The sequence below is a fragment of the Psittacula echo genome (genome assembly GCF_963264785.1).
Source record: "Psittacula echo genome assembly, chromosome: 7".
Lineage (NCBI taxonomy): Eukaryota > Metazoa > Chordata > Aves > Psittaciformes > Psittacidae > Psittacula > Psittacula echo.
The window spans coordinates 24,703,878-24,718,039 of record NC_137740.1 but is presented as its reverse complement, the minus strand read 5'-3'; the positions used below and the strand labels follow the sequence as shown (position 1 = coordinate 24,718,039).

Genomic DNA, 14,162 nt, shown 5'->3' with positions numbered 1-14,162 from the left:
AGTCCAACGCAGGATTTGATGCCTCAACTACTCCTCCCCTCTTTAAAATTAATTGAAGAGTAAACAATGTATGAGAGTAGCATTAATAATTTTAGAATATAAAAAAGATGGAGGGAATACTTTCCAAGACTGACTGGTCTTGTTCAGATACCAAGATAAATCAAGAAAGATGTGGAACAACTGGAGCGAGGTCAGTAGGGTCCCTCAGGGCAGCCCAGGCTGAAGCACTTGCATATGGGGCTGGAGGAGAGGCTATGGCAGTGGGGCTCTGCCAGCCTGGCGCAGGGAAGGCTGTGGGGCACCCACAGCAGCCGCACGCATGCGGGAAGGGGATTGAGAAGAGTCAGGCTCTCTGCCATGACATATGGTGGGAGGATGACAGACAACTGGCATAACTTAAAACATGAGAGGTTCAGTTTCAAACAGTATCCTGTTTTTTGTCTTTCCAGCATTGACAAACCAACTCTACATCATCCTGATCAGGAATCAGTACCAGAACATGCTCACACGCAGAGAATGCAGCACTAAATTACCTCTGCTCTACCCTCCTTCATTAACAGTGAAGAAACACTGCAAGAGGTACATCATGGACTGGCAGACAATAAAGGAGCAACCAAGGAGAGACATGGCAGATGCAGAAGTTAATGGAGCTACTGATGAGTCTTTGAAAAGAGCCACAATTTAAATTATTAAAGCAGTCAAGCCTTTAATGAAGTTGGTTACAGCATCATCATAAGGCTACAGGAAACTACATACTGGTTTGTCAGCACTAGAATTTCTAAGCAGTGTTTAAGCCCTGTAATTCGAGCACTTCTATGTTTACAGAGTGCTAAAAGCCACAATTTACCAGAATAATGCCACATTTAACTACTGAGTTCACATCTTTATGAAATGCAATTGAGGCAGTCAAAGCGCTTAACTTTTCAATCCAAGTTAACTATGTTTTGAACATTATAAATTTGAACATATAAAATTGGCAATGAACATAATTTCCTTAATGTGAGCAAACATGGACTGAAGCTTGGTACTGTCTTATAAAACGGACGTCTTTGGAAGTTTCTGTGGTAATATGCTAGAAATCATATCAGTAATGGTATTTTGCTTATAAATTACTTCTTCTGTACCTAGCAGAATAAACGAAATATTTACTGTAAGGCAACTGCCCCAGGAGATTACTTTGATTTATGCGGAGTACTTGCAGATTCCCAAAGCAGCACAAGTGATATGGATACAAATTTTTAGCCAGATGAGACAAACGCATTCACCTGAACAGACACGAACCATGCCTCTTTTTCCTACAAGCTCTTTTAAAGAGCCTTTGGAAAGGTCTACTCACCTGACCAGATGCAATTCAAATCTTTGGGAAGTGACTCAAACAATGACCTGAGAGAAGTATCTAACAAACTTGATGGGACACAATACACTCAGTAATCTTGAAAGGTGACCTTGCAAAGGATAATAAGATTAAGAAAGCAAAAATCCCAACACTTTCTTACAACATATGAAGGTGACTTAAAAACAAACTCCCGCAACTTTTGAATGATTCAGCACATGAAGTCTGACCTTCTTTGTTCTTTCTGGAAGACTTATGTAGGAGTCTTAGGTATTTCTCAGTTCTCACACTTTGACTGAAGTGGCACAACCTTTTAAGGACAGCATTTTAAAACAGTTGATTCATATACATCTATATAGAAGGCAAGAGACCGGTAGTGGAGGAGTTAAGGCAGTCCAGCTAGAAGTCCTTTCTTTCCTACTCATTTTTTCAGCATCTCGATTCTTGCAGAGTCATTATTTCACTAGTTATCCAACCATTATATGATCACCTTAGAAATTCAGCTCTCTTCTGTCTAAACTTGAAATACAAATAAAGATTTCTCACAAAAACTTATGTCCCTCCTTAGTTTTAAGACAATGGAGACTAGCAGAGACTAATTGTTCCACATCTTCATTTGGCACAATGTTTTATTAAGCTGCCCTGGCATATCGTTATACCTTTGTCCATTTATTCCTTCATCATTACACTAGGATTGAGCCTGTAATACTAGAGTAAGAAGAAGGATGCCCTCCTCCTTAAGGCAAAGGACTAACAGAACTGGCTCTGAGAGTTTGAGGCTCTATACCCAGTTCCCTTTATGAGCTTGGGCTGCAGTAATACACAGCTCAATTTCTGCTCTATGCAAATCAAACAATATAAATATATACTCTGTGGATATAAAAAGCAGTTCACAGGTTTCAAGGAAACCTTCCCTAAGCTTACCTTCTATACAAAGGAACAAACCCAAATGCTCTACAGAGAGAAGGTGAAGATTACCAACTTCAAAGTCCTTCAAAAGTTTGGGAGGGGGAGTATCGTAGATGTATTTCAGGAGGAGATAAGATTCTTGGTGACAAACACAGGAGTCACTACTTGTAATACATTAGGGCTCAGATGCCTCAGTCTGGTTGCATTAGGCAGAATACAAAAAAGCAGTGAAGAAAAAGCAATAAAGGCCTAGGATAAGCTACTGTGTTGGAGGAACAAAGCTAGAAGAAATAGGTGATTAGTGCCTACATGCTTGTAGGCAAGGAGGATCTCCAGCTTGGTGCAGCAGAATACAGAATGCTAAGTCTGGTGGTGCAGCAATGGGACTGAGACAGAACAAGCATGACTTTCTCAGTACCACCTTGTAATGAAACAAGGCAGCCAAAGACTTGTAGCCATGGGGACAGAGGGGGAAGCAAGAGGTTACAAAATTAAGACACATACTACAATACAAAACCAAGTCTTTTACTAGTAGAGAAGAGCTAGTAATAAGGCATTTAAGAGATTTTACCATAATGTAATGGGAAAGAATGAAGAAGTTTTTAAGACAGCATAAGCAAGCAGCCTGGAAGAGTAATTTTTCTCTTCCAGGAATAATTTTTTTCTTCTCTAATAGCAAGTTACTGCTATTAGAAAAAAAAAATATATATACATATATTTGTTCCTTGAAAAGATAAACTAGAGACAGGATCTGAACTACCTGTACCAGAAGGAAGCAAAGATACAAGACAAGATGAGGAAGAAGCGGAGGATCTGGAGAATCAGTAAGTGGAGACAGATCATGTGTTTCAGAACCCTGGATAGAAAGTGTTTCAGAAATGTGAAAACCTCCTTGAATTCACTCCTTAGAAATCCTTCCCAACCCCTGGACTCTTCAGAAAGAAAGCACCTGACCTTTTGGCATACCTACTCCTTTCCCGTAAGGAGCTCTCGATGGGGCAGGGGCAACACATCACAGACAACACAGCCTCTAGTATTTTACAGCTATGGAAAAGCCATTCATATCTCACAACGCTCCTTTCCAAAATCACTAGAGAAAATGCATTTCATATCCAAAAGATAAGCTCACCCAAAAGCCTATAAAAGTTTTCCTCATATCAGCATGCAGCATCTAGTGCTCTCCAGAGACTTGGGAACATCTCCATTCAGTGAAGCGTTTCAAAGGACGGCCACGGCCGACTCCCTCTCTCAAACCCTCGGCTGACAATCCCCGAAACCGATCAACTGTATAAGCTGTCAGGCCTTTCAGCAGGCCTCGGGCTGACCTGCTGAAGGCTGAGACACAACTCTTTTTACTCCCATTCTCCCAGAGCGCCTCACAGGGCTGGGAGCGCAAGTTTCACTTCACTGCTGGGATCAAACTTCACAGTCATTCCGCAGCGGCGGGTTATAAAGCGTCTACTTGAAAGACGCTGGAGAATTACGGCAGAGAAGCCGGCATGGGCTCCCCTGCGCTCCCCGCGGCTCTAAAGCACCGGCTTGACCTTGCTGAGGAGCCCTCGGCGCGCCAGGCCGCTCTCAGCTAGGCGGCAGCCAGGGCTGCCCGCCTATGGGTACGCGGCTCCGTCCCGCCTCAGTCCCCACCAGCCATGCGGGGCTCGATAACGTGGCGGCAGTCCCCCCCCACTCCCCACAGTCACATCCCCCCCCAGTCCCGAGCTCCTCACTGTCGCTGTGAGGCCTCCTCACGCCTGCAGGAACAACGTCCTCCAGCTCCCCGCTGCCTCCAGAGCCGCTGGCCGCAGCCTTGCCTCAGAGCAGGCGGCGGACCTCCCCCCCGCCGCCGCTTCCCTGCTAGCTCTCACCGGAGATACTGCGCACACAGCAGGCTCATCCTCCGCTGCTCGCCGCTCCGTCCCGCCGCGGGTCTCACAGCCCGGGCCGGCCAGCCGCGCCCGCGCCGCCGCCGCTGCTGCGGTCGCTCCCGCCTCCGGCCGCCGCCGCCATCTTCCCGTGCAGGGCCTGCCGCCGCGGGGGAGGGGCGGCAGGAAGGAAGGGGAGAGGGTGTCCCCGCTCTGCGCTCCGGCGGGGCAGAGACCGTTTTCGCCCCGTCGGCCCCAGCAGCGCCGACTCCGGGAACCCCAAGGGAACCAGCAGGCTCTGGCAGCCACCACCACTCACTCGCCCGCACACCGGCCGCCTCGCTGAGGTGCCCGGACCCTCCCGCCGCGCCGGCCACGCTTCCGGGCAGAGCCCCGCCCCCACCAGCACTTCCGGCGGCGCCACCAGCAAACCCTTCCCCCGTGTCTTCCCCCCCACCAACCCGCGGCGGCGCCCGCCGATTGGCTGGCCCGCTGCCATAGCAACCGAGGGGGCAGCGGGGCGTCGTCACGGCAACTGTGGCGCCTTCCCGGCGGCCGGGGCTGAGGCCTGCAGTCGCGGCGTTCAGCAGGCTGTCCTGCTCCACGCCGCTCCGCGGTAGCCAGTCTTACCAGATTCCGCTTCACTGAGCCCGGGGAGGCGGGAGGGTCAGCTTGCCGAGAGGTGGTGGGCCCCGGCGCTGTGGAGCAGTCCCCGACCCTCGGCACGCTGGCGGCAGTGTCAGCCCCACGCTTTCCTTGCAGAGGTTTTAGCGGGATCAACGCTAGTAGGCCTGGACTGCACACGTGAATCAGAGTGCCCGATCCCTGCCTGCTTGCTTGCCCACACCGAAGGATTCCCACAGTTTGGATACTCAGGTGACCAGCCCCGAGGATCATCCCAAAGTGTCCAAAATGGTCCTCATCTCAGACTCCGTCCATTACCCACTGCCTGGGAGGCAGCAAGCTCAGGCACAGAGTGGGCTCCTTAACAGGGATGCAGCCTGCAGCACATGGCCCCAGAGTCAGCGCTGCAGGCGGCAGGTCTCATTGTGGAGCCATTGCATGGGCATGTTAGACAGTAACCTTGTGCCTTGGTACAGCAGTCTATCGTATCTAAATATTTGCACTTTTTACACTATTTACACCATGTGATGCCACATCCTGTGCCTAATTTGCGACTCATTTTATGCTCAAACCTGCCTCTTTGGTCAGGAAAATTCCCACTGAGTTCAGTAGCCATTTCACCAAGTGGGCCAGCCTGAGGAAAAGAGGCAGGTGACAGTTTGGGATCAGATGCACACCAAGGAGGCTGGCTAATGTCATTGTGTTATTTGAGCAGGTAAATGACCCCAAGGACAAAATGCAAGATCATGTTTCAAAAATAAATCCATCACATTTTTTCAGGTTGAAACGAGAATGTGTTTAGGGAAATTATTTTCAAAGCGCACATGTCTAAACAGAAGCTTCTCAAGGCTGCAGAATTGGTTTCCTGGTTTCAGTGCAATCAGGGCTGGGCAGTGAGCCATGCCACCAAACCTCCACTGAATCCTGTGTAGCACCTGCGGCAGGCATTGCAGCAGGGCTCGAGGCTCTGGGCTCAGCCTCCATACCTGCAGTCTCTCAGCTGCAAGGCAGATGCAAACTGGTTCAGCACTGGACAAACTGGGACTGCTTCTGCCTGCCCAGAATCTGTGGAGGCTGAGTTTGCACAACTGCCAAAGGTGCCCTGAGATTGTATCTCCTGTGTCAATGCACAAATGCAGCTCTTAGAAGCTTCATCTCTCGAGGCACATTATCCAAGACTCTCCCAGACCCTTCACGTTATCCACATGATCTGGAGCCATCCGTCTGGTTCCTGAGCTGGCATGCTTCAGGGACCCTGCATCTCTGAGGAGGTGCTACTACTGTTACTGCTACACTACTGTGCAGATATCTCAGGCTATTTCTGCTCTTCCCATACTTTTCCATCCATTCCTTCTCCTTACAGTGGAGTTGAATAACCCAGATTTTGAAAGGAGAAGGACTTTAAGCCACTGCTACTTCCCTTCCACCAGCCCCTCACTTCCATCCGCTATTTGCAGCCAGGTTCTTCTCCAGTCCTGCACTGACAGTACCCACAGCAGTGGAACAGTGCCATGAGAACAATTTCCATTGGCTTAAGCAGGAAAAGCCAAAACCTTACAGGAATGCAGGCTCCGTGTGAGCCTCCCTACCACCACAGTATCACAGTATCACAGTATGTTAGAGATTGGAAGGGACCTCAAAAGATCATCCAGTCCAATCCCCCTGCTGGAGCAGGAACACCTAGATAAGGTTACACAGGAATGTGTCCAGGCAGGTTTTGAATGTCTCCAGAGAAGGAGACTCCACAACCTCCCTGGGCAGCCTGTTCTAGTGTTCTGTCACCCTCACTGAGAAGAAGTTTCTTCTCAAGTTTAAGTGGAACCTCTTGTGTTCCAGTTTATACCCATTACCCCTTGTCTTATCATAGTTTGCCATTGAGAAGAGCCTGGCTCCATCCTCATGACACTCCCCCTTTATATATTTATATACACTAATAAGGTCCCCCCGCAGTCTCCTCTTCTCCAAACTATAGAGACCCAGCTCCCTCAGTCTTTCCTCATAAGGGAGATGCTCCACTCCCTTAATCATCTTTGTCGCCCTGCACTGGACTCTCTCCAGCAGGTCCCTGTCCTTCTTGAACTGAGGGGCCCAGAACTGGACACAATATTCCAGATGCGGTCTCACCAGGGCCGAGTAGAGGGGAAGGAGGACCTCTCTCGACCTACTGACCACTCCTCTTCTAATACACCCCAGGATGCCATTGGCCTTCTTGGCCACAAGGGCACAGTGTTGGCTCATGGTCATCCTGCCGTCCACTAGGACCCCCAGGTCCCTCTCCCCTACACTACTCTCTAACAGGTCGTTCCCCAACCTATACTGGAACCTGGGGTTGTTCCTGCCCAGACGTAACACTCGACACTTTCCCTTGTTATATTTCATCAAGTTTCTCCCTGCCCAACTCTCCAGCCTGTCCAGGTCTCGCTGGATGGCAGCACAGCCTTCTGGCGTGTCAGCCACTCCTCCCAGCTTAGTGTCATCAGCAAACTTGCTGACAGCACACTCAATTCCCTCATCTAAATCATTGATGAATATATTAAATAATACTGGTCCCAATACTGACCCTTGAGGCACTCCACTAGATACAGGCCTAATATACACCTCCCACAGAGCTGACTTGGGATTTTCATGCCAGTTTTCTCCATCACTCTTCTCCCAGTGACTGTGCCAGGGACTCCCCCACCCCTCTTTAGTCTTGGGCAAACAAATTTCCTTTTACACCCTTTTATGCTTTTATTTTTTTGCTGGAAAGGATCACATGCCAGAGGCTTCCTCTCAGGCAGAAAAGTGTCATACAACCTGACTATTAGATAGCCATCAAACTGCAAAGAGCACTCTGGCACATATTCTGCCTCATGCCCTCTGGGCAGCAATGTTATTGCTTAAAATAAAATTACTGTTAACCTGCATTGCTATTGCTCAAAATAATAAGCAATTCTTTATTTTTCAGTCCACTTCAGCACTCTGCTGGGCCTTAGACAAAGTCACTGGAGCACAGGCTGTTGTTCTCTGCAACTGCAAGTGCACTTCTGAGCTCTACAGGTTGCATCAGTGCAAACAGGAGTTTCTAGGGATGCCTCTTCTTGATCTGTGCATTTGCATGTGGGTAGGAGAGGGAAAATCTGAAGGTAGAAACTTGATTTGGGGTATTTTTGCCAGGAACTGAGTAGCATGTTCTGGCTTTCTGCAGCATCTCTTAGGCCAATGAAAGTAGGTTTTACCCAGGAGGCCATAAAGTGTTCCCTCGAGGCGTCACACTCATGCCGCATCACAAACAGGCAGCATTGACTCAGCAGCTGTCTTGTTTGGTCTTGTCTGAGTCCAGTCCACTTCTACAGCCACCCTAAAAGACTTGAAAATTTCACATGGGACAGAACTGACTTCAGAGTCTTGGTTGGGCACTGGGGAGCAGGCAGTCCTAGCTATTTGCAAGAGAATCTGATGGGTGTTGTTGCTGGTCTTATTTAGCCTGTTTAATGACAATATAAATTGCCAAGTGGGGCCATAAATCGGGGCAGCTATGTTGGAGAAGCTGTGGCCCATTAGGGCAACCCGCCCAGCCACAAAGCCTCCCTTAGTCCTTTCTCACTCCTCTTGAACATCTTCCAGACACAGAAGCACAGGATGTCAGTGTTTGCAAAAAAAAAAAAACTTTGCAAGTTTTTCCGTTTTTCAGGGCTTTTCCTCTGAATTGTGGGGTCTTCTACTTCCCTCTGATTTTCTGCATTGTTAGAACATTTCTGTCCATTAGGACAGTGTGTTAGTGAGTTTCTCTCTCCTGCCTTCTCTTCTTGCCTCTCAGAGAGCTCTTCCACATACCTGTGCCTCTGGATTTGACCTCAGTTTCTCCCTTGCAACATTTTTGAGAACTTGGTGTTGCTGCTGATTGCTCTGCTCTGTTTCTTATGAAATTCTTTTCCAAACCTTTTGGTGTACACAACAAGGGGGATAATTTCCTTCCATTTAAGGGGAAGCCACAAGTCAGTCTGCCCTTAGTTTTGTTCTAAGAGATTTGTGATAAAGGCTTCTCTTCAAAGAATTTTATAGTGGATATTTTATAATATTCTCATAGAGTATATTATCATTTTTGTCATTAATGGGTCAATATCTGTGGCCTACCATTTTATTATTTACACAGCATCAGGAAGGATTTGATCCCCAGATGAGGACAGTAGACCAGAGACACTGCGAACACAGTGAATAACCCTGACCCTCAGCCAGCAATGCAGGCAAAATGCCCAGGGGTGAAGCTGCTTGGCTCTCTAGAGGGCAAGTCTCATAATCCCAAATGTGAATCTGTTTTGCATCTTTTGACAGCCTCTACTACTGTACAAGCTCAGCATTTAACAGACCTTGGACATGTTTATCCTCAAAACATGAATCTAGCCTGCTCTAAGAGGAGAGTGACTGACCATTCCCACTGAACAGATAGCCAGAGGAGCAGAAGAGATTTCCTTAAGGTTGTTTAAGACAAGAATGGAAAGGTGGGCAAAATCAGAGCCTTCTCCCATCCTTCTTCATTAACACTAACATCTTTAGTTGTCCAGGCATATCCTGTGAGTGTTGCAAAGTCCACAGTCTCCCTTTTGCGTGTGTAAACTGTTCCTCTGCTTTCACATACAGATGTGGCTGCTGGACAGCCCTCTGTCTCAGAGCCAAACCTCGGCTTTTAGGTCTCTGAGACATCATGTTTTCCTGCTGCTTAGAGTCAAAACCTGGGATCAAGGAAAAATGAGAGTACAGCTCAACAACTGAATGATGAAGTGCCAGATTCTCAGCCGGCTCAGCGATTATTTCAATCTAAATGCTGTGAATGCGGCAAATTAGTACTCAAAAGCAATTGAAGAACTTGAAGGAAGAAACAAAGAATGAAGTTACTTAAACAATCTTAATTTCCCCCTGTATTCATCCCTCTAGTAATTATGTTACTGTGATTAAAATGTATTTGTTTTCATCACAGATGATACTTCTGAGATTTTTTATTGTTAGTGATGAAAGCTTCATCTTACCCCAAATACAAGCACATTTCTCCAAATATAACTTGTATGCAAAACTTCAGGGATTTTTATTCTATAGAAGTTTGTCAAGTATTCATTATTCCCTTGCAAATATCACTCAGAACAAAGAAAAAATTGTAAAATAGGCTGCATCTTTTAAAGAAATCCATTTTAATCCTTAAATTCATGAAGTATCTAATGGATTTACTTTTAATTCCTTTAGAGTAAGTGCCACACATTCTGAAAAGAAGTACCCTTTTACATTAAATAAAAACTAAATCCCCCTTGGAAGGGAAAGAGAAAGCAGACGTTCTTGAGGAGCTATGCCTACTGCCTGCGGCTCACACCTCCATCCTGTGTAAACCCAGCTCAGATTATGACCATACAGATCGATCCATCTTGCATGCCTGAGCTGTAACCTCAGACAGAATTAGAGGCATTAAAATGCCTGCAGAGCTAATTGTATCTGTGGCTGATTCTCAGCTGCTGAATATGGGCAAGAGAGAAATCTGTTACCAAGCTGACCTTCCTGAGGAGATATCTTGGAAAGTCAGTCCAGTGTCCTACAAATGCTGCTCAGCTTTTGGGATCAGTTTGCAGAGGCCACCACACAACCTTGAAACATCTTCAGGAGCTCATGGGAGCTTTATCCCACCACATACTTTGGCAGCTTGTTCCAGGACCTGATGAACCATTTCAGATTATATCTCAAAAATGTGTGTAAATTAAAAACCTGCTTTTGTGGGAATCAGGGGGTTTATTCCACCTGGGATCAACCCATGGGGAAAGGAGTCAGGAGAGACATGAGGAATACTCTCAGGACTTCCATCCTCTGCTTGAGAGATGCTTTTAAGCTCAGGTTCCTGCTCTCCTGCCCTTGCAGAGCAGCCCTCTCTGGCTGCCCCTCCACTCCCCAGCAGGAATTGCCCTTTTTTCCAGTAGATTTGGGTTGATTTAAAGAGTTTACAAACTGTCAGTTTAAAAGCTTTAAGCTGAAAGGTTTCCGTTCCTCTTCCTGAGCCCAAGGGGAGAGACAAGGTGAAAGACAGTACTGGGAGGACCATAGTTCCCCCATGACTCACCCCAATGAACTCAGGCATGATCTTCCTGCCTTCTGCTGCACAGCACCACTGCACGTGAGGCACATCCATCTGGAAAGTGAAGAGCTGGACAGATCCATGTGCAGAAAATACCCTTGGTGTGAATCACAGGCAATGTTTCAGGTGTGCTTAACAGGTCTAGCTCTGCTTCTCAAGTCCCACAGGCAACGATTTTGCAGTGCTGCTACAAGCTCCCTGTGTCAGGGTAGTCACGTCACTGCATTTCTCCATGCTATTTTCTTCCTCAGAGAATAAAACCAAGCTAATCAACCCTCTGCTCTCTGTCTTTCCTGCTGTACCAGCTCCACAGATGGCAGATGGCTGCCTGCTGTCATGGGCTGGATTGGAGCCCAAATCAGCTGGGGGGCTCGGGGCCCTCTGGCGATGCACAGCAAGGGCTGGAAGGAAACATCTGGCTCCTGTGGCTGTGGGTCCTGTCTTCAACTGTGGGAAATTTGCACCCACATTTTCAGAGAAAGCAGCAAGGAAAATAAAATAAAGGCTGCCTTGAAAAACACTGGGGGGAAAAAAGGTGAAATAACCTCCTCTGGCACACATAAGTCTGTGTTGGAGGTGAGTAGCCTCTCCCCCTGCACTCAGCTCCTTCTGCAGCCCAGTCTCTACCAGGCACTTGCTCTGGGTGTACATCTCTGTGTGCTGTACCTTGGGCTGGCTGACCCACCACACAGCCTTGCAGGCATCGCTCCTGCACCAAAACCTACCACTGCTCCCAAACCGGCAGCGTTGCTAAGTGACAGCTGATTTACCACATCACTTACCCACCTCAGCACACAGCAGGAAAGCAGAGGAAAAGGTACAGGCAGCACTGGCCAGACCTTATCCCCACCATGTCCGGGCAGTGCATAACCCACATCTGGACAGGCCACATTAATCTTTCACTATGTGGTGCTTACAGTCAAACCCCAACATGAAATGAAGCAGGCAGAGAGATTTGGCGGGCACACCAGGAACTGGCAGACCTGGTGGGTTGCAGTGAGGATCACCAAGCAGCAGGAGAGCTCGGCCACATGTGGTCTTCTCCATTTGTGCCTCCTTCTGTAACAGCAGCAGCTGGTGCTCCTACATCTGCAGGTGGTGCAATCTATGGAATGCTGAAGGGAAAACATGCCTCCTGCAAAATTTCTTATGCAAAATTAGTGGGAAATGGGACTAGGATTAACAAAAAAAAAAAAAAAAAAATTTTTAAGTTTCTCACCTGAGCTTCAGTCTCTTCTGTATGAAAGGAGTCTTCTTGTACAGGTCAAAACCCCATGTTTCATATTGGTGCAGAGTTGTACCACTCCAAGGGAAAGGGGTAGGACACCGTCATAGGTGGGAATGTACAGGAGAGAAGCGCCATTTTGTGTATTGCCAAGACCTGTTGCAGCTCTGGGCTGGAGTCAAATCAGTGGCGTTACAATGCCATTCCCATCTGAAACCTGTGCTGACATAAACCAGGGTGAGCCAAGGAGATCTGGGCCCATCACCAGGGGAGATGTCTGAACTAACATGAGCCTGCGGTTGGCTCTTGTACAGGAACTGTGGTGCCTTCCAGCTTGTTCCATCACTTCACACAATTGTCACCTCTGGTAGAGACACTGGAGGCTCCGCAATGGCAAACAAACACAGTTATCCCAGCCTTGCCAGTGTGGGAAAATAGCTTACCCAGAAACATCAGGTCTCCCAAGTTTTCCAAATGAAAAGAGGTTTCTATCCCTCAGTGCATTAGACTCCAGTTTTTGAACTTGTTGTCTATTTTGTAACAAAATTGGAGAACAAGTTTTGTGAAGACAGAGACACGATCACATGCACACAGTAGACCAGCATGTATGTGACCAAGGCAGGCTTGAAGAATGTTCTCTTTTTCTGCCATTACCCTAAGGTTTATAAATGCTAATCAAAGCTATGTTTTTAAAGGCAGCTTTATGCCGAGCACAGCACTGCTGATAAACTGCAGAGAGCCACAACCTTTCTTAAAGCAGCAAGTCTCTCCCTTGCAGGGTAAGCATGGGGGCACCACAAAAACTGCTCAGCACAACCCCCAAAATCTCATCCCATTGGATCATCAAATATCCATAGAGAGCTAGTAGGAAGGTAGAGCACCATAACTCTACCGACTTGATGTTGTTTCTTAGTTTATTTATTGTCCTACAACAGCTGATGGAAAGAGATAGATCTGCTTTCCCTGGCCATTCTCACAGCTGAGAAAGCAAAGGTGACATCGATGTTTTTGGGACCCCATTAGGACACTTCTCATGGGTTAGAGATTGCTGCATGCATCTAATACACAGCTGACCTCATCCAGACTTGCACCTGGGTCACACTGCCACTGGGAAGGTTTTTGGCAGGGGTCAAGGGAGGTAGCTATGGAGGCAGCACCTATACCACCCCAGCAGGGCAGTGGTTGGGCTGCTGTTCTACCTCATTCCCGAATTAAGCCAGCCCTGCAACCAATATGCCATGTCTGTGCCACCTACCAGCCTGTTGTCATGGGCTTTTTTGGTTTTGAGACTAACACCTAGAGTGAACCTCTGAGAACCCGATTTATTTTGTGTTTGTGGCAGCAAGCTGTTTCAGCATACCTCTCCCTCAATGACAGCTAAGTGTGAACTAAAAATCAGCATAAAAATATAACCCCATGGTGCCACATATCCCTATGTGGTAAGAGAGACCACCACTAGCCATCAGTGCGTGCTACCCAGAGTATGACTGCAGGTAGGGTCTCTGCAACAAAGAGTTAAGGGTTCCCTGAGCAAACGGACTCAATATCCTCTTGGGTTTGTTCCCCAGGGGTCTTGCTCCTTCATATCACTCAGCAATAGGACTGATGAGCATCCTAGCACTCAGCTGAGCTGGCAGGGCAAACGTTTGCAAGCAAAGTACTGGAAGTAATTTGTCGTAGCAGGACAGCAAGAAATATACCCCACTGCTGCAGGCAGGGCTGAAAACTACCAACCCAGGAAGGCAGGGGGGAGATAATGGTGGCAGAGAAGCCCTGCGGCTGATGCCTCATAAGGACAGAGGGAGGAGGATAGATGAAGGAAGAGAAAGGGAAACCTGTTGGTGGCAGGTTTATAAGAAACAGGCCAGAGACACCTTTGTGAGGTGGGTGAGGGCAGCTGCCCTCAGCTCTGCTTGCCATGACTACGAGAAGAAGAGGGCTCTGCAGGCCCTTTCTCAGAAGAGATTCTTTAGTGGAGAACAGCAACGCTGCAATCATACAAATAAGAAATGCAGACAATTAGTACACCAGAGTTTGGTACTGGTTTACCTGACCATAAAGACTGGGGTTTGGTGCACCCACAGCACCTATTTGATGTTCACTTCCTTCAGACAGTAA

General features: G+C 47.6%; 1 protein-coding gene across 6 annotated transcripts in view; it reads right to left on the bottom strand.

Annotated features, from left to right (window-relative positions):
- SMG7 (SMG7 nonsense mediated mRNA decay factor) overlaps nt 1-4,462 on the bottom strand; it is a 52,740-nt gene extending 48,278 nt beyond the window's left edge. For 5 of the 6 annotated variants that reach the window (XM_080622745.1, XM_080622744.1, XM_080622750.1 and 2 more), the window contains exon 1: nt 4,108-4,462. Coding sequence is in view for 4 of the 6 variants with exons in the window: in XM_080622744.1 (XP_080478870.1) it covers nt 4,108-4,136 (29 nt within the window). In the remaining 2 variants the exon portion in view is untranslated. Of the gene's footprint in view, nt 1-3,371; nt 3,454-4,107 lie in introns of those variants that run through there. The other variant, XM_080622748.1, reaches the window with a different exon arrangement.
- Between the last annotated feature and the right edge of the window lie 9,700 nt (nt 4,463-14,162).